The sequence below is a fragment of the Marasmius oreades genome, chromosome 2 (genome assembly GCF_018924745.1).
Source record: "Marasmius oreades isolate 03SP1 chromosome 2, whole genome shotgun sequence".
Taxonomy (NCBI): Eukaryota; Fungi; Basidiomycota; class Agaricomycetes; order Agaricales; family Marasmiaceae; genus Marasmius; species Marasmius oreades.
The window spans coordinates 3,600,696-3,625,143 of NC_057324.1; the positions used below are offsets into that span (position 1 = coordinate 3,600,696).

The following is a 24,448-nucleotide window of genomic DNA, read 5'->3' on the forward strand; positions in this document are numbered from 1 at the left end:
ATGGAATCCCTTTCTAAGGATCACAACCACCCATGGTCTCAAACTTCAAGGAAATCGACATGTCAGGCGAAACTACTGCAACGTCCTTTACGGTACTGCTTGCGTGGAATCAGTCTCTGTACTCGCCTTATTAAATCAAGGCTTTGGTATAGTTGGATCCAAGCAAACTCGCTGCAGGCTCTGTTGTTGTCTTGAACAGCGCAACCGGTGGACCCACTGTGACTACAATCGAGGACATGAAGAGAGCCATACCAGAGCGTCAACCTCTGGTTCGGCCATGTGGAAATTGTATGAAGCTCCCGGCGCAAGGATCCACTTTTTCTCAATGCTCAAGATGTCGAGAGACTCATTACTGCAGGTTCGCTGGTCTGAACAAGTTCTGAACGCGAAATTCTGATCACGGGAGCTAAGCAGTCGCGGATGTCAAGTGTGAGTTGCTGCAAGCCAGTGATAAACTGAACGTTGAGCACGAAAAACCTAGTGCGCATTGGCCTCAACACAAGGAAGTCTGTAAAGATAGGGCAAAAGCTCTCGCTCAAAGAGAACAAGCCAAAGCAGCCGCTCTCGCTGAAGGGAAAGTATATCACGATCCCTTAGTTCTGCAAGAGTGGTACAGATTGAATAACGATACGGTGGAACACGCTGTACGCCTCACTTTCAATTCGATTACACACCAAACACATATCTCCTTCTCGCAGGCTTTCCACGTCCTCGAGTTATGGAAAGGCGACAAACCCTCTCGAACGACAACTCACTTGGTGTTGATTACCGTCGAGGTTAACGAAACTAAACCTGATGATGCCACCCTCATCCGATACAAAGACGCAATGGCAGCACCGATGGAAAAACTTGAGATAATCGGTTCACCTCCGCCGCAGTTATTGAAACGATCACTTGATCAAGGATTTATGCTGTTGGCCTTCATCGATTTGAAGCATAACCTTCGAGTACTCGAGTTCCATCAACCTCCTCCGCTTGAACCGTACCTCACGGGAGAAATGCAACCGGATGGGATGTGGCAAGTTCATACGGTCCTCAAAATGAATTCACATTTACCTTCCATGAATACATGACCTCGGCAGCGTACTTGGAATGTATTCTCATAGTTCGAGATTGGAGAGCGGTTTTGGCTTTTCCGTTCCAGTCAGGCCGCAAGGGGCCGAGACCTGGGAAGATCGGTTGTTGTGTCATGTAGATTAGATTAACAAATTAAATTTAAAAGTCGTTTGATACCAAGCTTCTCCGTCGACTACCATGTCGAAACGCAACTTTAGGATCTTCGACGCAGAGGACGTTTCATCTCACAAATCCTCTTCTAGCTGCTGGGTATCTCGAAACCAGCGGGTTTACGACGTCACCTCTTTCTTGCCTGACCATCCTGGAGGTGATGACATTGTGCTCAAACACGCAGGACAAGATATAGGAGCAGTCATGACTGACAAGCTCGAGCATGAGCATTCTGATTCAGCATATGAAATGATGGAGGAATTTTGCATTGGGAGGCTGGGTAGCGACGAGAACATTGTGGATGAAAGTGCGCTTTGTCTGCTCTGGAATTTTATTCGGCTTTCTGACATAAATATTGGTAAGACTGGGTTGCGACGGAAGATTTTCATCCAGAAGATACCGAGGTTGAAAAGGATTTCGAGAAACATCAGTTCATTGACCTTCGGAAACCTTTGCTCCGCCAGGTCTGGGAAGGAAATTTCAGGTTCGCTTCGAGTTTACAGTTTTTGGCGTGGGTTGCAACTCCTCATATTCTTCTACAGTAAACACTATTACCTTCGTCAGATCCACCAACCACGACATGTAACAGACACAGCTCGCATGTTCGGTCCTTCCTATCTTGAAGTAACGTGGCCCTCACACCCACCCCCTCAATTACTCAATTTTTCTTCCCAGGTTTTCACTCGCACTAAGTGGTACGTGGTACCCATTTTCTGGCTGCCAATAACCGCGTACCTCTTCCTGCGCTCCGCCTTCGGATTTGTCATGCCTCTACCCTCCTTCACGCACGACCCCTCACTCCCACTGGGGAAGCTGGACCGAGTCACCTCTGAAGCATTCGCAAAAGCCCTAGTCTGTTTCCTTCTCGGCAATTTTATTTGGACGGCCTTGGAATATCTTCTACACCGGTTCTTGTTCCATCTCGATGATTACCTACCGGATAAACCGGCGTTTTTAACGTTACATTTCCTATTGCACGGGGTCCACCATTACCTTCCGATGGACAGGTAAACGCCTATGCCCCTCTGAAGTTTGATATCGTTACTGACCAAACATCATAGGCTACGCTTAGTGATGCCCCCAGTCCTATTTGGCGCTCTGGAATGGCCTTTTACTCGTCTGGGATACATACTTTTCCCTGTTGCGGTCGCTAATGGGATCATTTCCGGGGCGTTTTTCTTCTGTGAGTCCCTGTGGTCGCTTTCCCGATAGTGACTCACCTTATGCTTCTTCGATAGACGTCCTGTACGACTGCATGCACTACGCTCTACACCACACCAGGCTCCCTACCTATCTGAGAGAGATGAAGAAATACCATCTCGGTCATCATTACAAAAATTACGAGCTCGGTTTCGGTGTTACCAGTACGTGTTTGATTTTGATTGGGAAACTGAAATCAACCAAACCCACAACCACAGGTAAATTCTGGGATGTCGTGTTCGGTACTTATCTTGAAGTGTAGTAAACATTTGATTGTACAGTTCGTTAACTTCCCTTCACTCGTCTATCTCCACTCGCTTCTTTGTATGCTACGCTACGATCTTTCTTACATTCGCACATAATCATTTAAAATGTCAGTCTAGAGAACGTGTTCGTGACTCTTACAAATCCTTTCTATGCTCTGCTTTGTGGTGAACTTCATGATCAACGCTATTACGAACACAGCACGGAATGAGCGTCGGAAACCAATAGTGACAGCAAAACTCACTGAACAAACGCTCTCTCCACCATCGGCAATTTCTCCAACTGGTCTTGAAGATCCTGACTCACATCATGAGTCTTCCACAACGGCGTTTCAGCGTCCATCACGATCTAAAGCGGACCTAGGTAGTCAGCATAGAGCACACACAAGAAAAAAGAAGAAAAAAGGGGGAAACGCACATCAACCTCAACAATATACTTCTCCCCACTATGATACGCAATACAATTGTCAATCTGCTTGATCTCGTCGCAAAACGTCAACGCCTTGTATATCACCAACTGAGTGAATTCGTGCGGTGCGGCTTTTCCAGCCAAATAGCCGAATTGTTCTACACGGAGTGACAACGATCAGTGTCAACCGCGTCGCAAAATAGTTTACTCACTGATACTGGTCGTTGTCCACGCTACCACAACAACTGCAGATATTATAATAGCGCCCATGGGATCAATCCACCATTTGATCTTGGCACCTGCGCTGTTGGTGAAGATACCGAAAGCACTAAATGGGACGTTGAACGAGCTGCCCTGACACAGAACAAACTAAAGATAACACGAACTTGACCAATAAATCGTTCCTGTGATCCTCCCAGAGCACTTGTACTTGTGAACTTGACTTTCGAACGCCATAACAGTACAAAAACAGCACGAATTTCACGACTAAAAGTTAAGGTAAGAAATTTGAGTCACGATGAAATTTGAGAGATCTCACCAAACGCAGAACCGACAGCCGCAACGGAAGCTATATGAAAGTCGTTGGTGTCACTCTTCGGTGTAGTAGCAAGATCTTGAGCAGAGAAAGCCTGGGAGGGAAGTGGATCTTGGAAGGGCCAATAGAAACAGAAGAAAGAACCCACAATGAGAAGGATGCTAACGGTAAGCATGGCAAACGAATAGACAATGTTTCCAATGACAGTCAACCTGTTGCCGCCCTTTTGAAAAGAACATTAGCAAAGAGCCAACGGAGAAAGAACACCGAAGGGAGGTTATTACCCCAGGATACCGGTGGATATCGACACGTTGTGATCGACGATGAAGCCACCCGAGGATAAAATTTGCTATTGGATCAAAGACAGAGTCCGCGGCAGCTACAAAGATTTCCGTCAAACCTTGTCATGAAATTTATTGAGAGTCGGGGCCTACTGGCAAAGAAAGAAAGCGACAGCGATGAGAGAGCAGCGTATAGTTGGAGAACCGAAAGGACGCAATTGGCTATGAATGAAGCTCTGACAGCTATCTTGACCTGGAGGGGGGTCAAGACAAATATTGACGGACATGCAGGGAGGTATCCTCCACCTTTAAAGCATTGCCTTGAGCATCTTCCGTTCCTTCTTGGGCATGGCTTTCAAGAGACTGAAAAGAGCGAATTTATTGGTGTAAGCCCACATCTTGGCGGAAAAAAAAACATTGAAACAAAACCAAATTACCTTCAACATCGCCTCAATCTTCTCATTCTGCTGCTCATAAAATTTTCCTATTCGATTCTTCATTTTCGAACTCCCCCTCTTCCTCAGCTCTGCGATATCATTGGGATCCCAGAGCATCGTCCTCAGAGCATAAGGGTCGTTCGATTGTAGAGTATTGTCGGAGGGGGCCCGCTCAATGTCGAAATTCAGTGTTGCAGGGGTTTGAGGTGAAGAAACCATCTATACTTGTCCTTGTCGTTGTGGGTGTAGGGTGAGTAGAAAAAACAAGAGAGGTGATGACACCCTCATCGATTGTTTTTGTTAGTCACCGTCCGGGATATACCGAGAGGTCACGACTGCCTAACGAGCGAGCAAGGCGTGAAGGAACATTCGAGAGAGGGAGATCCAGCAAATAAAAAATATGGAGAATGATGAAAGCTTAAGCTTATCATTGTGGTTGGGAAGCTTCCCCAGAACCACTGCGTCGGGTCAGTTCCTCACTGATGCCGACGGTTCCAAAGTTCTGGTTCTCCAGCATGAAGTCAAGCAAAGATAAGATAAGATTAGATGGTGGACTAAGTCGACACAGCTCCGATTCCCTTCTCAGCCAGCTCTTTGCTCCATTTCCTCAGTACATGTTTCATTATCTTACCACTCGCGGTTTTTGGTAGTTCACTCGAGAAATCTTCTCCAACGAACCAGACCCATGATGGCGCGTTCTGAAAAATGATGGTTTCAAGTCGATTATGATATGAACTTGGGGGAGAATTTTCATACCTGAGGATTCATACCTTCCGCGACGGTCCTCCTGACGTCTTCTCTTGTGATACTGCTGCCAGGAGCACGTACAATCCATGCACCGACTACTTCTCCAAACACCTTATCGGGAACAGACACAGCAGCGGATTCGCGTATATCAGGGTTCGTGTGAAGTGTGTTCTCAATCTGGATCGGGAACAAGTTCTGTAGAACCCCAGTACCAAATGTCAGAACGGAATTTCCTGGCAATAATTTGCCATAAACACTCGCCTCTCCTCCACGGATTATGATGTCCTAGGAAGAAAAAGAGAAAAGTCAGCAAATTCACCGATTTGAACACGCCAAGGGGTTGACCTTGATCCTGCCTACGACTGTTGGATTGAATTAAGTTCCCGCGAATTGCTTGGCGAAATATGAATGAAAAACACCTACTGCTCAAGTACCCATCCTCGTCCAGAACACCCTCATCACCGGTGTGCATCCACACCGTACCTTCTTCATCCTTCTTCATAGCTATGTTCGTCTGTTCTTCATCTTTCCAGTACCTGTATGTATTATAGGTACCTGGGCTTCCGATATGAGAAATAACGCCAAAAATCATACCCCTTCTGCACCAGATACCCAGCAACGCAGAGTTCTCCTGGCTTGCCAACGGGTACAATATTTCCATTCGGGTCGATAACTTTCGCTTTGACATGTGGTGATACCTTCCCGCAGGTTTCCACACGCTTGATGATGGGATCATCGGGGGTGGTCTGGAAAGATACTGGGCTCGTTTCGGCTTTAAGTTTTCATGTCAGCAACATATGTGTGAAATTAGCAAGACACACAACTCATTCCATACGCATTGGTTAAATCTCTCAAGTTAAGTTCAGAGATGAGCTGTTTCATTAACCCGATGGGGGTAGATGTTCCTGCAGCTATTCCAGTTCTAGTGATATCTAGATAAGAAAGATGAAACAGAAAGAGAAAGTACACCATACTCACCTTAAAGTCCGCATATCGACATTCTCACCCTCCTTTCGTCTCTTATCCACCTCCGATAGAACACCCAAGAAATGAGTAGGAACACCATGCAACGCTGTACACTTTTCTTCCATAACCGCGTTAACGATGGATGGTGCATGAAAGACTTCTGAGGGATAGACGATGGCAGCACCGTGCACCCATGCAGCCAAGTTACCCAGTACGAGGCGTGTTTAACAAAGAACGTTGATAAGTTTATGTTAGAATCGATAGCATATAAGAGAAAGCGACTCATCAAAACAATGAAAGAGGGGCGGAACGTTACCTGCAAGTTCGGTTCGGTTCAGGGCGACGAATGACACAAAAAAAACAGTACGTTGAACATCGCACTCACAAACAACATCCTTATTCGTTAACCGCATACAACGCCCGATTGAGATCCCGTTATTCAGTAAATTATGGTGGGTGAGTTGAACAGCCTTGGGCATTCCGGTCGTTCCGCTAAACATGAGAGTTATATAATCCGTTCAAAGTCGTGATGGAAAGTTTAAGACACACCTCGTAAACTGCATATTGACAAGATCATCTTTCGTTAATGACGCTGCGGTATCCCTTACGATGGTACTCTCCCTAGTGTCTTCTCTCCACATGATGACCTCGCGCCAATCAATAACCGGTTTCATATCCAACTTTGTCAACTCGCCCCGATAGGCGTCCTGATTGTCTACGACGATAAGATTCCGTAGTTCTGGCAAGTTTGGGTCCTGGATTTCTCCGCGTGCAGAGTTTTTAAGATCAGGGAGTTTTGAGGCTAGCATTTCGAGATATGAAGAGGTACGTATTCGAGGGACAGCGAAGAGATGTTTGACGCCTACGATCCGTAGCGTGCTGATCTGGAAAACGGACACAGTTAGGGACTCGCAAACTCGTAAAGGAAAACTTACAAGCTCCTCTATTCGATATGCCGGATTGATAGTTACCAGTATGCCTCCCACACGAGAAAGGGCCCACTGAAGCATTGCGTATGAGCTACAGAAAGCGTATCGTCAACTAAACTGTCCGAAAACTCGAAAACGAACATACCTATTATTCCCCATAACCACCCCAACCCTATCCCCCTTCCTCACCCCCAAGCCAACAAGCCCCCGTGCAAGAGCGTCAATATGTCTCTCAAACTCTTCAAAATCCCAAGCAAGGTGTGTCGACACTCCTCCTAGATTCTTGGACGAAGGTCCACCATGAGCACGAGGTTTCTCAGCTCGACAAATCAATCCAGGTCTGTCTCCGTGTTTGAAGAGAATCTCCTGAGTGAAGTATTCCGTGAATGTACGGTGGTCGAGAGGGGGTTCCTGCGGGCCTTGGACGAGCGACTGGGATAGACGAGTTAGTTTGTGGTGGTGAACGGATACAGAGAAGACGCGAGCGTCGATTCGTCCTCTTGTTCTGAACCTCACGGTTGACGCGAGTCTCATCTTGAACCACGTCGGCCTTGCACTCACGGATGGATGGTAGTGACACGAACACAGGAAATTGTACCCTTTTTGAATCGGCAATATATATGTCGGTTGAGAGCTCGGACAGGTCACGTGGACAAGTAAAATGCCATGGAATGACTGAGCTGGAGGGGAGCAGCAAGCGAGTAGTGGGGTTAGAACTTAGAGACACCTTCTATGCAGGTGTTGCGATACGCGGAGAAAGGGACGGTACGTGGTGTTGAATGAATCGTTTCGTTTCCAGTCCAAAGTACTGAAAATTGCATTCAACTCAACCGTCAGCAGGTGTTGCATTGATGATCAATCCGGAATACCTTTATTTTTAGGGAGGATTTCCAGACTACAACCACCAATCGATGACGACCGATATGCATGGCCAGCCGTGTCTGTTCGGTCAGTGGTCTCGGGGTACACGGTACCCATATGGTAGTGAGAGCACCCGACACTGAAATGGCGATGAAATCCTTGAACGAAAGGATAATTTATCGGTCAGTAAAGGGAAGTTTTGCATGCTGTCCTCGTCTCTGCAACTCATCCCTTTGCAACAAAAAGTATCCTGAATGCCGCAATTCGTCGAAAATCCCCTGCAGATCAATATCGATCAGTTTCAGCTCAATCGGTCCGCTACGTCGCGAATTCGACTTGTAACCGTTGAGTTTCTTCGGAAAACCTCTCTATGTGGGACCTGGTGACTTGAAATCTCTATTCAAACGCCCGGAATGTTGGATAAACTGGCGATGTATTTCCCTTCCGATGATAACTATATAAACCCTCAAAATCCAATGGAATCAAGAGAACGAAGTGACTCCCCCAAACATGTTTCTCAGGTACGTGGAATAGCGTACATGTCCTTCCTGGAACCGTTTTTCATACGTGCACACCCTCACCGTAGGCTTCCCGTCGTCGCAGCAGTCATAACAGCGCTGTCTCTGAACCCATTGGTCCAGGCCGCAACGACTGTCATACCCACAGACTCCTTTTCATCATATTCCAACCTCGAGAAGTATTGGAACTACCTCTATCCCTGGGGTTCGGACCATAATGGCAGTAAGTCATCAGTTGCCTCCAGACCGGACCGTAACGTCTCTCAATCTTGTCTCTCGACTATAGGTGGGAGAATGTTCGGTAGCTCCTCTGATCACTCCCACATTTCGGTTTCTGGCAATGTTCTCAGCTTGATTGCTACTCCGCTTTCCAACCCGAACCCACCAACCAGTACGGCCAACCCTCATCCGGCGATTCACTATGCTAGGTCCGTCAACGAACGTCCTCTGTGCTTACCTTTATACTGATGTCACGATTCCATCTTCCCCCGCTAGTGGTGCAATCCATGCAAAGGCACAGATCACCGTGACGAGGGATAATTCATACACTATTCAAGGGGAGTTCAGTGCTCCTACTGCTCGAGGTCAGTCTCAAGATATCCACTCGTGTCCTCCCCTTATATTTCGTGTTTATAGGAACATGGCCCGCTTTCTGGCTCACAGTGCGCACTATTTTTTCCGTTCTGAATTCTGAACCAACCCGTGTCACCTTCCACAGGCCGTCAACGGCTGGCCACCCGAAGCCGACATTGGTGAATGGAAAGGTACAAACAATAACTGGTATAACACCTTCAACACTTCTTCCGTCGTCCGCTCCAACCTTGTCGCTTGGCCATCCGATCTATCTTTCCACTCCCTTAAAGCCGCTTTGACTGCCGAATCTAATAACGCTGATGTGAAACTCGACTTTTATATGGACAACCAGCTGAAGGCTACGCAGTATGGACAGGGGTTTGTCGGAAAGGCTATGTGGTTGTGAGTTGCTGTTTTGTGTTGTGTGGATGGTTGGAGCTGGCTGACTTACATCTTATGATCCGCAGGATCATTAACCTTCAGGTGTGCACTTCCATATTATCCTAACACAACCCTGATATTGAAGCTCATTGACATTCAGATGGAAGGAAGCTCGGGCTCTCCAGGACCAAGTGGAACCACGACGTACAAGATACGCAACGTCCAGGTTACTCGATCTGGCAGTTAAGGTGACTCAACTCTGCGTGTACTCAGTCTTAACGAGGAGTGATCTGGTGTTGTCGTGATGTTAAATAATATATGAACAGTATTATTTGTATACTACATCTGCGCTGGGTCGTGTTCATCTATCTATCTATCTACCACTGTCTTCGCAACGGAATCTAGGATTCCGAGTATGAGACAACAGTGAAATACAAGGATTACACAATCATTTTAGAACTACAGTCATACATCAAGAGGTGAAATGGGCTGCACCTTTGATAGTTGTACATTTCCTCCCCCTACCTGGTCCCCTCAAGCCACAGGTTTCGGCGACGGTCTCACATCCCGCATTTCACTTTCTTCCTCCTCACCGTCACCATCTTCGTCTTCCGACCCAACACTATAGTAATCATAATCGTCTTCATCCATCATCCCCAACGAGAAATGAGCTGATTCTAGCCGATATACAGTGATACATTGTGATTCATCCGATATCTTCCAATACTAACTGATATACAGTGGTTTGAAGGCCTTGGTCTGTCCTAATTTTAGCGGACCTCTTGTTCAAAAATCATGTAACTTAGTTGAATAACATAACTTCGCAATTTTTTTGAAACTCAAAGTTTGTTTGGCCCTTATTTGTGCTTCCAGCACGTCATATAAGCGCACTGATCCCAACATCGTCTCTTAACTTCCCAACCACCACCATTAGCTCCTTCCCTTTGAAACTTGATCCCAACATCTCACTTTGTCTCCACTACCGCTGTTTCAATATCGATGGCTCGATGTCGTGAATACTGAATAGGTAATCACCAGGTCACGCCGAACCATCAGAGGGCCGTGTTCTCATTCAGCTGGCTGCAGGCATTGGGGAATATTATAGATCAGAGTCTTGGACAATTGAGAGGTTTAGGTGCGTGTCAGCTTTGTACTACTACTATCTCAATGTTGATGAACTTATGACCTTAGGTTGGAGTTGGCGCAAGCGGAGGCGTACGCAGGGGAAATTCGACCAGCTTGGCAGCAATCTATACTGACAAGATACACTTGAGTACATTAGTATATGCGGTTTTTTGTCTTGATTTACCAACTTGATGTCGTAGAGCTGGTGAAGACAAGACAATGAGCCGACAATCGCTCCCCCATTGCGTCCGATAACCGACACCATCTACTATGAGAATACTAGGGTAATGGAGCGACAGGCTACATCAATTCTCAATCACAGTTGTAACGGCAAAGGCAGCGCCAAGAAGGACAAAAGGGTCTTGGGCGATCCCAAAACTTGTTTGTGCCAAGTACGTATTCAAGTACCTTTTGAGTCGTCTATGTGTGCTAAAGAGGTAAATAGGTGGGAATATGCCATAGATCGGAAGACTCAAAATCCGCATGGTACACTGAAGAACTTTGGAAGCGATGAAGACAACATCGAAGGATATGGGGAAAGTGGTGGTACGTTTTGAGTTATTTTTTTGTTTGCCTCTTAATTCGATTTTTCTAATGGCATTTGTAGATCCACCAGGCTCGCGCGGATGAAAAACTGCAGAAAAACCGCAGGGCAGCGTAATTTCGATAGCGAGGGATCCAGGACTTGGCAGCAAGATTGAGGCGACGAAGTGGGCTGGCTGCAATACCCGGGTGAAGGGCAGGAGTATGGGTAGTAGTCTATGGGTATCAACTTCGTATCAACTAGTATCGGATGTGTATTGATTAGTATCAAATGTAATCATATTCCGTTGACATCCAATGATACCAACTGTTTCCCAATGATATTGATTGGTGTATGGTCTTGGCGGGTTCTCGTATCATCTAGTATCAGTAAATATCACTATATTCTCATCTAATGATACATGTTGATATATAATGATATTTTTTGGGTATATCTGTAGATATCAATAGGTATCACTGAGTATCAGCTGATTTCTCGTTGGGCATCATCTCCCACTCCGACCCTGAACTCCTCGAAACCGAACTCGAGGGAGGCCGAGATACCACGCTAGCACTACTAAACGAATGTCCCGAACTTGAACCCGAAGAAACAGAAGATGACCGGCTCGTCCTTCCAATATCAAATCCACGGGCAGAGTGGCCTTCCTCCATATCATCAAAGAGAGGTCTATACTCATTACGGCCCGTTGAAATACTACTGGGGAACGATCCTTTCGCGTCGGTGGAATGAGGGTACAGACCCAACGGCGAAGCAACAGATTCATCCATAGCTCGGTTCTTCCCTTTAATCTTCATATAAAGCATATCACCCTCAGCTTCAGACTCGGATTGACTGCCTGGAGTCGGTGTCCTCTTGGGTTCCTGATCCTCATGCCCGGAAGCGGACGAGGATAACGAAGAAGAAGAAACCTCCCGGTCCTTTGGATAATCCTTCACAGTCTCCATACTCGCACTCCTCTGCAACAAACCCCTCCCTATCAGCCTCCGTTCCTCCCACCGAAGTAAGTCATCCCGTTCCCTTTCGTGCCTTAGGAACATCTCATCCCAGAGCGTTCTAGGTGCAGGACTGAAGTAACCTCTCATAGCCCAGTCGGTATTGAGAATGGCAAGACAGGTAATATCTTTCCATTCTCCGAAACTGAAGATTGACCTTCGGCGAGTACCTTCGTGCCCGAATTGTCTGTCGGTGGGATAGAAAGAACCGTTCGTCAGCACGGAACGAACCGAAAAAGATACGAACGAAAGATAAGAAAACACCTACAGCTGAGTATACAAATTAGTCACCCTCTGCTTCTCCTCACTCTGTTGAACCAACGCCTGAATCCGATGACAATCACTTCGTTTTTCAAACACATCCTTCAAGACCTGTATCACCGTAGCCCTCGCGTACCCCTTTCCTCGATCGGCTTTTCGAAGGATAATACCGATGTTGAGCTCCCCGGCCATACCTAATGCATCTAGCAGTCCGGCTTCCGACTGGGACCTAGTTAGGTAAACGAAGCCGATGTAAGGCTTAACCTTGGCAACTGGGGGAACGGGAACGTATGGGGTACAATCTACGGCAGAGAAGGGTGGTTCTGGACAGTCAATTGGATTGCGACCTAATGCCACATTGAACCCCAGCCTAGTTCCAGTTCCAGTTGAATCTCGTGGAGGGCCGTACCGAGCGTTCAGATATTCCTCGAGGGAAGGAAGGTTATTCAACCTCGTCCCAGAGCTGGTGGAACTTTTTGGAGGGTAATGAGGAGCATTGGACAATTGGTAGAGAGAGGGGAAATTGTCAGGATTTGTCTCTGGTTCTTTGGCTGGCGTCCCGCAGCCCTGATATTTGGCACATTATCAGACATTACGCAATTTCGACAGTCTGATAACTCACCGCGAGAACTCCTTGAAAACCGTCGGCTGCTCGAGGAGGCGGACTGTTGCAGTGTCCTTCAATAGCGAATATATCAGTGGATGCTGATCGCACGCCGTCCTTGTCGTAGCTGACGGGAACATTTGAATTCTGATCATCATTAGAGATGGGTAACGAACACAAGTGCAACGCCTTGACTCACTTGAGGAGTGACATCAGCTCCAGTAAAGGGAGCACTCCAGAACTCGTCGTCGTAATCAGAAGATGTCGTTACAATGTAATCGTCGGAGGCCTGAATTGGGACTTTGTCAGTGACTTGTGAACGGTATTACATGTCTATCACTTACCGCGTGATGAATATCAGAATGATCCTCATTGTCGAAAATGGAGGATGACTGTTGGCGCTAATGGCAAATGTGAGCAAGAGATTCAGGGCAACAGTTCACAGTATACTGACCAGACCCGGGGTGGGCTTGGTACTATCCTCGCGGCTGACCGACAGATTATGTGCCTTTTTGCGATTTCTATCCCTTTTGGCTTTCTTCTTCTTCTTGTATTCTTCAAATGTTGGACAGCTCCTAAAGTCGTCGCTGTCGACGGGATCTGCATAGGAAGCGACTGGAAGCTTGTGAATGACCGCAAAATAGAACGCATTCTCAACGAAAGCAAGGAAGTCATCTTCCCGAGCGGCTTCCACAGAGCTAAGTTGGAGATCTTCGTACAAGGATATGAGGCCGTCTAGGTTTTCGTCTTGTCCTTCTAAACCACGTCTGAGAAATACGCGAGGAAGACTAGGTTGCGCATCGTCAACGAGAGGCGGGTCGTTGCTGGGCGTCCAGGACATGACTGTGGTGGTGGTGATGGTAAGCAGTCAAGAAGATAGGATGGCGCTCAGCAGGTTATATCCTGAGATAGTTGAAAGTTGCCTCTCAGTAATTTAGGCCACACGTGTATGAACATTTGATGAAGGGCAATTGAAGGTGGGAATTAGAGCGGAACATGATGCATGAGCGCTTGACAGGCGCAAGGCATTAGACGCTCGAATATCTGGGGTGCAAACGAACGATTGCAGCTGCGGCGCAGTACTTGCTTGAACACGTTGCAATTGTAGGGGGAAATACTTGCGAGCGAACCTCCTCGTTCCGAGACTCCAGTGCCATATCAGGGTAGACAGTAGACTCGAGCTACGGACATACCCAACACCATCAACGAAGCCGAGTGTTTTGGTCCACTGCCATCGAACACCCTGCAACGGCTAGTACGAGTATAGTGTGTAGAGCACAGTCGATTAATATGGTTCTTCTCCGAAGGATCACTCATAATGAATTCCCAGAAGATAGACGCGTAGCTTTACACGGTCTTCGACTCTCTATAGGTCTCTGGACGTGGTCTGGTTTTGCAGCGTATCATCGCACATGCCATCCAGTTCATTAATCAACTTCCGAGTATCGCTTCGCGTGTTGCTCAGTCAATATCTGTCTCACATTCATAAACCGAACACACACACTAGTCCAGCGTAGGCTTAACGACAACCTTCAACGCTCCGCGACTATTCATTTTATCCAATGCCTTCTGATAATCCTTGATGGCAAATCTGTCTGTCACCTGATGGAATTATTGAATCCTTCTAGTCACGTCGAGAGAAGTCATAACGTCCACTCACCATACCCTTCACTTTTACCTTCCCACTATCCAGATATTGAACGGCCCGAGGGAAGCAATTAGTCTGGGCAAAAGAACCAATGATCTATTCGCAGTGAGCCGGTGCTGTCTTAGTGGCTATCAATGCTTGATCAAGATACCTTGATCTCGTCACCGAAGATCTTACTAGGTGACCTGGTACCAAACCGTTAGCGAAAGCAGAGGAAGGTCCGATGAACCGCAACGTACCAATGAACCAAGTCGCTGTTCGCGTACACTCCATAAATCATCAACGTTCCGCCTCGTCTGACATAGTTAATAGCGTCATTTGCAACTTCCTCAGCACCTGTCGCCTCAATCTACAAGTAGGGGAGGATTATTCTTCAGTCTGAGGAATCGGATGAGGGAACAAAAGAAAGACTACACTGACAACAGCATCAAACCCATACGGATACTCGTTTCTCAATCGTTTCCAAGCCGGTTCGGGATCACTCCTATCGATCTCAATGTATTCGTCTGCAGCACCGAGGTCTTGAGCGATACGGGTTTTGATTCCTTTATTTGCGGCGATGACTACTTTGGATGCTCCATTGAGTTTGAGGAGTTGTGCGAGGATTAGACCTATATGGAGGTGTAAAAAAAATTATTGAATTTTTCCTTCGAGTAAAGGTAACGTCGATTCTGACCGGTAGGTCCAGCACCTAAAATCAACACCTCTTTCCCAACTCCTAGGTCTAGTTTATCGACACCGTGAACCGCACAAGCTGCAGGTTCGACAAGGGTAGCTTCTTCATGTGTGAGATTGTAGAACTTGAATGCTTTCTTGCTTTGCCTAGCCGCCCGTGATCAGTTGGGTACCCAACAAAAAACGCCATGGCCGCACAATACAGTGATGGAGGACTCACACAGCAACGTATTCTGCAAACCCTCCTGGAGCTGTACACCCCAATCCTTCAAAATTTTCACAAAGAAGCGATTGGCCTCGTCGACAGAAGAAACATGTATCGCACTTAGAAAGTAGCAGAATGAACAAGACGCGGTTGGCATCTCACAATGGCACTTACTGTAATCCCAGGATCACAAACCACACTGTCCCCCTTCTCAAACCCTTTCACATCCCTCCCAACCTCCACAACAGACCCTACAAACTCATGTCCGGGTATAAGAGGAAATTTAGCGATAAACTCTCCTTCACTTATATGGTGATCCGTTCCACAGATTCCGCAACAGGAGACTTTGATTAGGATTTGGTCGGAGGTGATCTGAGGTATTTGGGTTTGAATGATTTCAAATTTCTTGACCTGGTAAACGATCGTAAATGAGGGTGGTCGAGAAGAGGATGTTGGAAACGTACATCGTGGTAGTAAACGGCCTCCATCTTTGAAATCGATTTCACTGACTTTGACGGTGTGAAGGAGGGGTTTCATTCTGCTTCAATATATGATCATGAGGCCTCGGGGGTGGCATGGGACAAGGTGCAAACATCCGAGAGTTTAGACATCAGATCATAACGATAATCTAATCTAATCGCGAATCTTAGAGGCTATCTTCTGAAATCGTTGAAAATAGATAGAAAAAGATACATCTTGTATGATACTAACAGAAGGTATAAATAGATTAATCGATACATAGCTGATGCAAGAAAAATCATCAAAGACGTCAAAAGAAAGAGAAAAAACTCCACCCGCCCGAAAAATCAATTGCAACATGTCCGTGTTACTACGTACTACCCCCATTTTTGCTTTTCGTCCCTCTCAAAAACCCCATTGGGCCCATCCCAAGCCCCTTACTAGGTTCGAACGGTGCCGCGCGACTCGAAAGTGTCGATGTACCGCCACCCGTCAACTTTACAGCACTCATATGAGCTTGACCGGGGGAACCACCGGAACCTTCAGATCCAGAATCTGTTGTTGCGGCCGTCGTGGTCGTGGAGTTCGCGTTCACCATCGGGGTGCTGGGTAAGGATGTACTAACGCCAGCGCCTGTGATCGCTGTACTAGTACTACCGCTACTACTGTGCCGGTTTGCCCGGTTGGGATTGACGAGGATCGTAGTTGGAACGGCTGTATGTGAGCGATCGTGGTGTCCATGAGCGTGGTGATGACTCTGTCGTCCACCTCCTCCGAGATGAGGAAGCCCGTGAGAGGAGTGTGGTCCCGATGGATGGCTATGATGAGATACATGGCTGGACGAAAGGGACTGAGGGCGTTGGCCTGGGGCATTGCTTGACGTTTGGTGTACAAAGTTGTGGGGATGGAGAGGGAGGGAATGATTATGCATGTGGGACTGTGAGGATTGCCGTTTTTCAGCTTCGAATAATATGTTGTTATGTCGATGATCCACTCACTTTTGTACTAGTTATCGGTGTCGACGAGGAATTTGCCGGTCTTTGTATAGGTACAGGTCCTGCTGGAGGGCGACCAGCGAATGTAATGGGGAGTTCGGGCACAATTTGCGGACGTGGTTGTCCGATGGGTCCCAATCCCGAGCCTGATGATGCAAAAGGGCGATTGCTTGCATTCAGCATGGAGTACATCTTTTCTTGTGCTTCCAATTCCTCCAATTCCCTCTCTACAAGCTCGAGCTTATCCTGAAGCTCCTTCACAGTTCCATTTTCAATCTTCTCCTGCTTTGCTTCCAATTTCTCGTGCGTTTTAGCCAACGCGTTAAGCTCGGTCTTGAACCCTTCGATCCTTTTCCGTACTTTTTCTTCCTCGCGCTCGCGTGCTTCCCGCATTCTGTCAGCTTCTGCCAATACACGCTCGTACTCTTTTTCTTTCGTATTTTTTGTGGACTCGAGTTTAGGGTACAACTCATCAACTCGTTCAAATTCCGACTTGGTTTCCGTTACAAAGGTATTCGTGCGTTTTACCGCTTCTTGTAACGCCAACACTTTCTGCTTCATACGTAGCTCTCCCGCAGCATGTTTCTCGGATGCACGACGGAGTACTTCAATTTCGGACCGTAGGGCAGCATCTGCTTTCTGAGAATCACGTCTCGTAGATTTGATCGAGGCTGTAAGCGTGGCAGTATCAGAATTGAGTAGGGAAAGTGTATGCTGTAGCTGTGTAATTCTATCCTCGAGTGTCAGAGGTGCGAAAGAGAACGACGTGCCCGATTGTGGATGTGGTTGACTTGAATTTGATTGTGAAGGTGATGGGGAAGATTTCGGAGGAGGGGTGGTCGGTCGACTGGGAGTACTGTCGTCAGCGTTTCCTGTAGGTGCCGTCGACATTTCAAGTTCGGCTGCGGTGCCATTCGGACTACTATCCTCTGTAAACAACGGATTCTCAACAGTCAATGGGAAGCACTAGCGCTTCAACTGAGTAGAACGCACCTTGGGTAACAACTTGACTTCTCATAGTTTGCCCTTGTACCAGTTCGAGGTCTACGTCATATTGCCTTCCAGGCATGAGACCATAGACGATGATAACAGCCTCGTCGGCTTTATCATCTATCCTAATTAATACTCTCCGCCATAACCCGCGATCTACTTCAACCGACAACCCTCCGGCCAGTGCCCGCGACACGACTGAGGGATGTGATGACGGTGACTTCAAGCTCTTCGCATCAGATTCCGAGTTGCTCGTACTGTGACCCTCATCTTCGTCCTCTACATCTGGTTCGTCTTCAACTCGGTGTTGAACATCTTCCGCCGAGAGTCCCAAGGCAGATAAATCGGGATCGCTTGGGAGCGGTGCTGATGATGCCGAAAGAATGAAGGTGACAGAAACAGATGTTATTTCGCGTACTGACAGAGTTAACGGAGGGATCCAAGGTCGAATTGAAGCCCAGCCCTGGGATTCCATTTGCTCTCGATGGACGTCCTTTGCAGATTGTGATCGTTGATTTGATGCTCGGTTTGGTGAAGAAAGCGCCGTTAGGAGTCACACTTATTGTGACTCGCTTGCGTCTAATTGTCCGGTCGGTATTCATGCTAACTTAAATTCTCAGGTGAAATTCTCGAATGGGAGGCGGCGGGATAGCCTCAATCCATGATTCCGGACCGTATTTTCTCCAACCTCCCTTGGTTAATTATAAAGAGACATGGCTACTCCTTACAGCTGTGGGTTTGAACTTTCCTTTCGGAGGACTGATTAGGGCTAATTCTTGCAAAGGAACTTTACGTCTCACGACGCTGCGTGCTGAAGCAAGGGATGCACTGTTTGAAAGAAATAACATTGAAGTTCAAAGTGCTAGTTGGAACTGCAAACCGTTTCGTTCTACGAGATACCATCCCGACGCCTGCCAAGATCTCAATGATCTCGTTACTCTACAAAAACAGCCTGAACCGCACAAACACTTTGACTCGCTTCCATTGTCGTTGGCGATCCATCCGCCCGCTTCTGAAAGGTGGAGTATATGTGCTATGCTAGGTCCAGACTTCAGAGTCCTCACTGACCACCACGACGTGGCTCGGAGCTACTCAAATATTCGACCGAGAATCAATCGCTTCTCACACAGTGGGATGCCCCAAGATGATCATAGCAGAAGATGCCTCGGCGTGTTCCGACCATCATGCATCAAGAATCGATCGAGGACAAAATCGTTCGCACTCTCAGGCTGGTGCTGCACCGGAAGGTACATCTGGTCAAGCTTCTGGAGCTTCTCTCAGTTCATATCGACCCAGCTGTCCTGGTCCTTCTCGCTCGCCCAGAGATTTTGCTATCTACAGTTCGCAATTTCTTTTCAAGCACGCCGCCTTGTCGAAGATACCCTGAAGCTACTCACAGTAGGACCTTCAAGCAGTTTCCTTAGTCTACCGTAGATAAATCCTTTCCAAATTGAACTTCCATAAAAGATAATGAAAGATAATAAAAGATAAATACTATAGTCCGTCACTCAATCTCTTCTTCCGACGCATTCTCAACGGCCACAGTACTGATCCCACTTATCGACCGTGACAGAGCGCCTGTGGTGCTCACGGGGCCAGCACTGAAAACCCTCGTAGCACCAGACCCCGGCCTTCCAGGACCAGGCCTTCCCAAACCTAGCATAGAAACCGTCCGAATCCTGTGTGAAGTCATAGGCGAAGAACTATTCTGGGAGGGAAAAGAAATAGCAGGATTGCCGCTGATGGTGCTGCCGCTATTATTAATGCTGGGCATAGCGATCTTCAATCCAAGACTCGAGAAAGGATTATAATCATGATTAGCATCTCTCGAAGGCGACGATACCTGTTGTTTCAAACGATTGATAGAAGACGCATGCCTCAATCTCGGAGTCGTCATGACATTTCCAAACGTCGGCGCCGGACCAGGGCTTGACGAACGGGAAGAAGTCGACGAAGATAGCCAAGAGGCCCATCCTCCCGAGTTCTGAGAAGGAGAGTGAGAGGATAGCAGTGGGTGTTCTGCTAGTTCCGACTGTAGCTCCCCCGAGTTGGGCGGTTCATGAATCGCCAGTTTGAGCTTCGCAATGTCATGTTGAACATCAGCGAGTTTATGTTCCGAATTGTGTCGTGCCTTATGTACGACAGGATCAGATCCGGATATGAACGCCTGTATCTGCATTTCAAGTTCGTGCAGCGTAGGCGTGGTGGCAATCGATTCTCCTGATGCTGTTCGTGTGTGAACAGGCAAGGTCGAAACCGCGCTTGGGAGGGATAACATCGTTTCGTATCCTTGCATCATCAACGCTTCATCTGCAACCCGTATCTCCAATTCGACCCTTGCGTCCTCCGCGAAGTCGTCTAGCCTATCAACCGTGACATGGAACAAGTGTTCCGGTAACATGCCCGACTTTTGTTTCCTTAGATCCTGCAGGGCAAGATGACAATCTCTAAATGAACGTTGAAGGTCATCATACCTCTTGCCGACCTTCTGGAGCTCAGCAAGTAATGGATGAGGTTCCTCGATGATCGGCAAAGCCTCCATCTCCGTTAGTGATGTGGGTTCTCCAGTAATGATGGAAGGATTCAAGACGGGTTGGGATAGGTCACGGTCAGCGTCGGCCGAAGTAATGTTTTCAGAATGTGGGGGAGAGAGGGAAGTTACGGGAATGTTAGGGACAGATGTGAGTTGAGGGGGAGTTGTTAGGGCTTCGAACCCTCGAGGGGATTGAGTGTCAACGTTTTGCCGAACAACCATCGTAGTATTGCTTATTGGCAGTTCAGCTTCTTCTAGAGGGAAAGCCGATGCATGGCTTTCCCCCTCTACTTGGCTTCCAAGAGTAGGCATTGCGACATCTGAGGTTGTTGATGCAACGGAAGCATCCGACGCAGGATCTAATGTCCGCGGCCGCTCTTCACAAAGCGAGACTTCCACAGGAAGCGACGGTTCATTTGGTGCTGATGACAAGACTGGGGATGCCGCTAATGACGATGAGCCCGAGTTCTGTACATCCAGCCCATTTTCGTCAGGTGGCGTTTGTGGTAAACTCTTGTCTTGCACTTCGTTATGGTCGATATGTCCATTTGCCGACCCGTTCTGTGGAAGGGTTTCGTGCATTGGCAATGGGGTCTCTAAAAATATCCTCTTCTCTTTCTCAACCCTCAATTCCTCTATCAAACCATGAACTGCACTCTCTGCCGCCACGATGCGAGCTAACGAACCCATTTCAGAAGTGATCTCATCCGAACCGCTGACAGAAGCTAACAAAGCTCGGGAATCCTCCAGTACTCTCTTCAATGTATCCGCATCCAGCTTTTGCCTCTCAAAAGCTTCATTTAGTCGTCTAACCAATCTCTCCAGCCCGTCGTTCAGCACTTGTTCTCGCGATACGAGCCTCAACCGCAACGCGATTTCACGACGCCTCCCAAAAGCCTCTCGCATGATATCTTTGCCGAGTTCATCTAGGGTGGTTCGCAGTTTGCCTTCTGCAGCCTCCGAAGCATACAGTTGACGTGAGATATCAGCAATTTGAGAAGTAAGGGTATCAATAGTGGCTGAATGACGCGTTTTGAGGGTATTCACGGAGACCTGAAGAGCATTCGTCGATACTTGCGAGAATCGCCTAGAATCATTTAATGGTGATTTATACTCGTAACAGGCGCGGGGGAGGGAGCCTCACATGTATCGCGACACCATTTTCGAAGCCGTCTTATCCTCCAATCGAAGCTTTTCTAACTCGTGCGTCGTTCGCGCCAATACAACACGGTCTGCTTCCGCTCCCTTTCTCTCAACCTCACATCGACTTTCCGCTTCGGCGAGCTGACCTTGCAATCGTGTTACTTCAGCCTGTAGCTTCTCTGACTCGGCAGAGAAGTCGTTGAAAAGCCGTTGAAGTCCCAGTTTGCCTTCGGACAGACTGTCGACCATTGTCCGAGCCGATGAAGGTGCTCCGGCGTCCGCGCGTCTGCCTTCCAGCGACCGTACAAGGTCAGCATACTCCTTAACGACTAAATCTGACATCTTCGTTTCCTCCTTCGCTTCCATAACCTTTCTCTCCAATTCCCTTTCCCTAACTTTCCCCTCTTCCTCTCTTCCTCTGATCTGGGCAGCTAGAGCATATGCCAGTTCAGCTGAAGCTCTCGACTTGGCTACTTCGCTGCTTGCATGAGTCAACTCTGTCGTACGAGTCTGAAGAGCATCTTCAGTTAATGTCAACTTTTCTGAAAGTTTTCGAAGAGTAAGTGTGAGTTCTCGTGACCGCTGAGCGGCTGGGTGCGATTCGGGTGTTGAATCTGGATGAGGATTCGTCCTGAGAGTCACCAGCTCCTTCCGAAGTATTTCATTTTCTCGTTCGAGGGAACCAATTCGGTCCTGTGTGTTGGAAGTGTCGAAGGAGAACCGTTGAAGTTTCACGGACGCATTGTGTGCTTCGTCCTTTCCAATGAGATTGTTAACAGTTTTGTTGGAGGTAGGAGGTAAGACGCTACCTGAAATCGAGCAACTGCGGATCTGAGGCTATCGATTTCTGATATTAGCGGGTGAGAATCGTCGAGCATCAAGCATTCGGTGAGGTTCACGTTCAGTACTCAGTACTCAGTCCCTGAGCAGAGCGGGAACAAATAGGAGCAGCCGGTGCTTCTCACGCTTACTGCGCATCGTGAACTGGACCGACGTGTAGTTGGGCAACGATGATCCCGAGCTCGAACACTGATACGTCTACACTTTGAAAAATGGGATCTGAGTCATCAATTCCACAACAAATGTTATTGGGAACGATTCCAGGACGTATTCCGAGGGATAACTGTCTCTAAAGCGAAGTAGTAGTGTTCACGCATGTGAACCTAATAAAAGATCGTTGCAAGACAGTATTCTCAACCCATTTGAATAAGCCTTCCAGTGCACCTCTCAGAGTTTAGTTGTGGCCGCCGCCCTGTGTGCCTTGAATCTCGCTCCACCATCCAGAACGATGTGAGTACCTGTAACATGAGCTGATGCAGGAGACGCCAGGAATAATGCTAGCCCTGCCGCGTCTTGCGGCATTCCGATGCGACCTATAAGGAATGACCCTATCCGTCGAATCGTCGTGTTGAGGAGGGTGCATGATAACTTACCGGACGGCTGAGAGTGGATGAATGTCTCTTCTCCGTATGTTTTGAGACCAAAGGCCGTCATTTTACTGGGAAATACTCTAAAGAAAAGGATATCATTGTGAGATAGAGAAAACTACAGAAAGAAGATCATTGAGACAATACCCTGGTAAAATAGCGTTGACACTAAAGGGGACGTAAGATTAGTCGTGATTCACACTCGAGGGGTGGAACCTACGTGATTTGACTTGGGCCTAGCTCGACCGCCAAACTTGATGTCAGCTGGTTGGCTGAAGAGCGTTAATTCGTGAGTATCCTCGCAACAGAAGGCTTGAGGGTTTATGATGTACCTGCAGCTTTGCTAGGATTGTCTAGGAGGAGAGACTAGAGTGAGGAGATTAAAGACAGCTAGGTAAGTTCATAACGTACAGCTCCAGATACCGTGTCCTTCAGCGCTGACCTCACCTTCAGTGGATGCCATGATTGAGGCGTTAGAGGTTACGTTTATGACTCGACCGGGATCCAAAGATGTAGAGTCTTTCTTAAGCAGGTCGGTCAATCTGACGTATCTAAGTTTGAGTAGATCCTTTAGGAGGGTTGATTATTGCAATCTCGCACCCTACTGTCACTACAATAACGAACTGTATTGGTGAGAAGGGGGTGTCTCATTTAGTACGGAGGGAGAGACGCACGGTAGAATATACTTTTGACGTTTAGATTGAACACATGGTCCCAGCCTCTCCCTTCAGGAACTTCTTCGAACGGGCTACCCCAAGATGCGCCAGAGTTGTTGACGAGAACGTGTAATTTTGATTCATGTTTCTTGAATTCATTGATGAGAGAATCACACCCTGCTTTGGACTTGTTCAAACGAATAAGGGCCACATTTGAATCGATAACTTATTGGAGACGCACCGAAATATCCCCAACAATATGATGGACCGAGCCATTTCCCGCTGCGTTTTTGTGGATTTCGGCAACAGCCTGTAGACGGTTTCGCTTATTGGCTCATCGAGTGTCAACGCTTCGAGCGACAAACCTCCTTCAATTGACCTTCCTTGCGCGACGCAATGTAGACTTTCGCGCCGTTCCGTGCAAATCCAGTAGCGATCATTTTACCAATTCCAGAGCCTCCACCGGTAACGAGGACTTGAAGTAAAGTTGTGAATGAGGCTTTGCGTGTCCGATGATTTGGTGAGCAAGTGACAAACCTATCTTGCCCTTGACATTGAACAAATCCGAGACGGAAAGATCTGAGATGGGTTATAATATCATCAAATCGTCCCAACATTGTAAAATATTCGAAACATAACATACCAGAAGAGCTCATGATGGTTCGAAGTCAAGGTTGACAACGTTAGCCGAATGAACCGGTTATACTGTAGCCGGTATTCCGGTAAAGTGGGAACCTTGTTTACCTGGTGCACTATGTACTACTGTTGGAAAAACTATTTCGAGCGTTATCCAACAATTCCTTGATATTGTCCAAGCTTTCAGAGATAAAAATGTCAGCTGAAACCTCTATTTCTTCAAAGTCG

The 24,448-nt window shown here is 47.4% G+C and overlaps 10 protein-coding genes across 11 annotated transcripts; 3 read left to right on the forward strand and 7 right to left on the reverse strand.

The window, feature by feature from the left end:
• Nucleotides 1–32: 32 nt before the first annotated feature.
• On the forward strand, nucleotides 33–1,073 carry E1B28_004925 (uncharacterized protein; the record flags this gene model as incomplete). Its single annotated transcript, XM_043149452.1, has 5 exons — nucleotides 33–92; nucleotides 153–358; nucleotides 415–429; nucleotides 482–644; nucleotides 699–1,073. The coding sequence occupies 5 exons, from the start codon at nucleotides 33–35 to the stop codon at nucleotides 1,071–1,073; spliced, it is 819 nt and encodes a 272-aa protein (XP_043014058.1).
• Nucleotides 1,074–1,254: 181 nt separating this feature from the next.
• Nucleotides 1,255–2,689, forward strand: E1B28_004926 (uncharacterized protein; the record flags this gene model as incomplete). The annotated part of the gene is made up of 7 exons (XM_043149453.1): nucleotides 1,255–1,534; nucleotides 1,591–1,711; nucleotides 1,770–1,851; nucleotides 1,903–2,234; nucleotides 2,289–2,410; nucleotides 2,466–2,591; nucleotides 2,646–2,689. 7 exons carry the CDS (start codon nucleotides 1,255–1,257, stop codon nucleotides 2,687–2,689), a joined length of 1,107 nt encoding a protein of 368 aa, XP_043014059.1.
• A 125-nt stretch (nucleotides 2,690–2,814) lies between these two features.
• E1B28_004927 (uncharacterized protein) lies at nucleotides 2,815–4,769 on the reverse strand. The gene is made up of 11 exons (XM_043149454.1): nucleotides 4,353–4,769; nucleotides 4,222–4,278; nucleotides 4,069–4,168; nucleotides 3,919–4,013; nucleotides 3,783–3,857; nucleotides 3,638–3,728; nucleotides 3,486–3,585; nucleotides 3,312–3,427; nucleotides 3,109–3,257; nucleotides 2,936–3,039; nucleotides 2,815–2,877 (listed from the first exon to the last, which is right to left on the reverse strand). The coding sequence occupies exons 1-11, from the start codon at nucleotides 4,569–4,571 to the stop codon at nucleotides 2,829–2,831; spliced, it is 1,155 nt and encodes a 384-aa protein (XP_043014060.1). The 5' UTR covers nucleotides 4,572–4,769; the 3' UTR covers nucleotides 2,815–2,828.
• A 75-nt stretch (nucleotides 4,770–4,844) lies between these two features.
• Nucleotides 4,845–7,649, reverse strand: E1B28_004928 (uncharacterized protein). 2 transcript variants are annotated; one of them, XM_043149456.1, is made up of 14 exons: nucleotides 7,556–7,649; nucleotides 7,140–7,426; nucleotides 7,001–7,085; nucleotides 6,615–6,949; nucleotides 6,451–6,557; nucleotides 6,352–6,381; nucleotides 6,078–6,285; nucleotides 5,924–6,021; nucleotides 5,694–5,871; nucleotides 5,523–5,635; nucleotides 5,445–5,461; nucleotides 5,361–5,384; nucleotides 5,109–5,294; nucleotides 4,845–5,050 (listed from the first exon to the last, which is right to left on the reverse strand). In XM_043149456.1, exons 2-14 carry the CDS (start codon nucleotides 7,151–7,153, stop codon nucleotides 4,907–4,909), a joined length of 1,539 nt encoding a protein of 512 aa, XP_043014062.1. In that variant the 5' UTR covers nucleotides 7,154–7,426; nucleotides 7,556–7,649; the 3' UTR covers nucleotides 4,845–4,906. The 2 variants fall into 2 exon arrangements, with proteins under 2 accessions (XP_043014062.1, XP_043014061.1); XM_043149455.1 differs by having other exon boundaries at nucleotides 7,140–7,649.
• EN3GAL (Galactan endo-beta-1,3-galactanase) lies at nucleotides 7,650–9,722 on the forward strand. The gene is made up of 9 exons (XM_043149457.1): nucleotides 7,650–7,759; nucleotides 7,835–8,376; nucleotides 8,442–8,596; nucleotides 8,660–8,801; nucleotides 8,869–8,957; nucleotides 9,010–9,035; nucleotides 9,092–9,348; nucleotides 9,414–9,429; nucleotides 9,488–9,722. Exons 2-9 carry the CDS (start codon nucleotides 8,366–8,368, stop codon nucleotides 9,572–9,574), a joined length of 783 nt encoding a protein of 260 aa, XP_043014063.1. The 5' UTR covers nucleotides 7,650–7,759; nucleotides 7,835–8,365; the 3' UTR covers nucleotides 9,575–9,722.
• A 1,726-nt stretch (nucleotides 9,723–11,448) lies between these two features.
• E1B28_004930 (uncharacterized protein) lies at nucleotides 11,449–13,694 on the reverse strand (the record flags this gene model as incomplete). Its single annotated transcript, XM_043149458.1, has 6 exons — nucleotides 11,449–12,175; nucleotides 12,257–12,816; nucleotides 12,872–13,000; nucleotides 13,053–13,142; nucleotides 13,198–13,254; nucleotides 13,308–13,694. The coding sequence occupies 6 exons, from the start codon at nucleotides 13,692–13,694 to the stop codon at nucleotides 11,449–11,451; spliced, it is 1,950 nt and encodes a 649-aa protein (XP_043014064.1).
• Nucleotides 13,695–14,219: 525 nt separating this feature from the next.
• On the reverse strand, nucleotides 14,220–15,869 carry E1B28_004931 (uncharacterized protein; the record flags this gene model as incomplete). Its single annotated transcript, XM_043149459.1, has 10 exons — nucleotides 14,220–14,301; nucleotides 14,358–14,455; nucleotides 14,514–14,597; nucleotides 14,653–14,686; nucleotides 14,741–14,850; nucleotides 14,922–15,112; nucleotides 15,178–15,323; nucleotides 15,397–15,500; nucleotides 15,556–15,792; nucleotides 15,846–15,869. The coding sequence occupies 10 exons, from the start codon at nucleotides 15,867–15,869 to the stop codon at nucleotides 14,220–14,222; spliced, it is 1,110 nt and encodes a 369-aa protein (XP_043014065.1).
• A 210-nt stretch (nucleotides 15,870–16,079) lies between these two features.
• On the reverse strand, nucleotides 16,080–18,371 carry E1B28_004932 (uncharacterized protein). The gene is made up of 3 exons (XM_043149460.1): nucleotides 17,829–18,371; nucleotides 16,839–17,764; nucleotides 16,080–16,777 (listed from the first exon to the last, which is right to left on the reverse strand). Exons 1-3 carry the CDS (start codon nucleotides 18,298–18,300, stop codon nucleotides 16,211–16,213), a joined length of 1,965 nt encoding a protein of 654 aa, XP_043014066.1. The 5' UTR covers nucleotides 18,301–18,371; the 3' UTR covers nucleotides 16,080–16,210.
• Nucleotides 18,372–19,187: 816 nt separating this feature from the next.
• Nucleotides 19,188–22,455, reverse strand: E1B28_004933 (uncharacterized protein). The gene is made up of 3 exons (XM_043149461.1): nucleotides 22,311–22,455; nucleotides 21,503–22,257; nucleotides 19,188–21,445 (listed from the first exon to the last, which is right to left on the reverse strand). The coding sequence occupies exons 1-3, from the start codon at nucleotides 22,377–22,379 to the stop codon at nucleotides 19,330–19,332; spliced, it is 2,940 nt and encodes a 979-aa protein (XP_043014067.1). The 5' UTR covers nucleotides 22,380–22,455; the 3' UTR covers nucleotides 19,188–19,329.
• Nucleotides 22,456–22,546: 91 nt separating this feature from the next.
• E1B28_004934 (uncharacterized protein) lies at nucleotides 22,547–24,256 on the reverse strand. Its single transcript, XM_043149462.1, has 12 exons — nucleotides 24,228–24,256; nucleotides 24,122–24,163; nucleotides 23,950–24,059; nucleotides 23,826–23,894; nucleotides 23,603–23,771; nucleotides 23,529–23,538; nucleotides 23,340–23,470; nucleotides 23,261–23,281; nucleotides 23,149–23,200; nucleotides 23,076–23,096; nucleotides 22,935–23,011; nucleotides 22,547–22,874 (listed from the first exon to the last, which is right to left on the reverse strand). The coding sequence occupies exons 1-12, from the start codon at nucleotides 24,238–24,240 to the stop codon at nucleotides 22,729–22,731; spliced, it is 861 nt and encodes a 286-aa protein (XP_043014068.1). The 5' UTR covers nucleotides 24,241–24,256; the 3' UTR covers nucleotides 22,547–22,728.
• Nucleotides 24,257–24,448: the final 192 nt, after the last annotated feature.

Bases quoted from the DNA above. Each gene is read 5' to 3' on its own strand.
- E1B28_004933 (XM_043149461.1), bottom strand. From the start codon at position 22,379: ATGCTCGACGATTCTCACCCGCTAATATCAGAAATCGATAGCCTCAGA. The intron at 22,258-22,310 runs GTAGCGTCTTAC...CTCATTGGAAAG, and splicing joins CCGCAGTTGCTCGATTTCAG to GACGAAGCACACAATGCGTC. The intron at 21,446-21,502 runs GTGAGGCTCCCT...AAATGATTCTAG, and splicing joins AAAATGGTGTCGCGATACAT to GCGATTCTCGCAAGTATCGA.
- E1B28_004934 (XM_043149462.1), bottom strand. The intron at 23,012-23,075 runs GTATTGTCTCAA...CCTTTTCTTTAG, and splicing joins GTCAACGCTATTTTACCAGG to AGTATTTCCCAGTAAAATGA. The intron at 22,875-22,934 runs GTAAGTTATCAT...CATTCCTTATAG, and splicing joins CATCCACTCTCAGCCGTCCG to GTCGCATCGGAATGCCGCAA.
- E1B28_004928 (XM_043149455.1), bottom strand. From the start codon at position 7,528: ATGAGACTCGCGTCAACCGTGAGGTTCAGAACAAGAGGACGAATCGAC. The intron at 7,086-7,139 runs GTATGTTCGTTT...CGCTTTCTGTAG, and splicing joins GTGGTTATGGGGAATAATAG to CTCATACGCAATGCTTCAGT. The intron at 5,051-5,108 runs GTATGAAAATTC...ATCATTTTTCAG, and splicing joins CGGAAGGTATGAATCCTCAG to AACGCGCCATCATGGGTCTG.
- EN3GAL (XM_043149457.1), top strand. The intron at 8,802-8,868 runs GTCCGTCAACGA...TTCCCCCGCTAG, and splicing joins CCGGCGATTCACTATGCTAG to TGGTGCAATCCATGCAAAGG. The intron at 8,958-9,009 runs GTCAGTCTCAAG...TCGTGTTTATAG, and splicing joins CAGTGCTCCTACTGCTCGAG to GAACATGGCCCGCTTTCTGG.
- E1B28_004932 (XM_043149460.1), bottom strand. From the start codon at position 18,300: ATGGAATCCCAGGGCTGGGCTTCAATTCGACCTTGGATCCCTCCGTTA. The intron at 17,765-17,828 runs GTGCGTTCTACT...CGTTGTTTACAG, and splicing joins AAGTCAAGTTGTTACCCAAG to AGGATAGTAGTCCGAATGGC. The intron at 16,778-16,838 runs GTGAGTGGATCA...CAATCCTCACAG, and splicing joins CACCGATAACTAGTACAAAA to TCCCACATGCATAATCATTC.
- E1B28_004927 (XM_043149454.1), bottom strand. From the start codon at position 4,571: ATGGTTTCTTCACCTCAAACCCCTGCAACACTGAATTTCGACATTGAG. The intron at 3,858-3,918 runs GTAATAACCTCC...TCTTTTCAAAAG, and splicing joins ATATCCACCGGTATCCTGGG to GGCGGCAACAGGTTGACTGT. The intron at 3,040-3,108 runs GTGCGTTTCCCC...GGTCCGCTTTAG, and splicing joins AGTATATTGTTGAGGTTGAT to ATCGTGATGGACGCTGAAAC.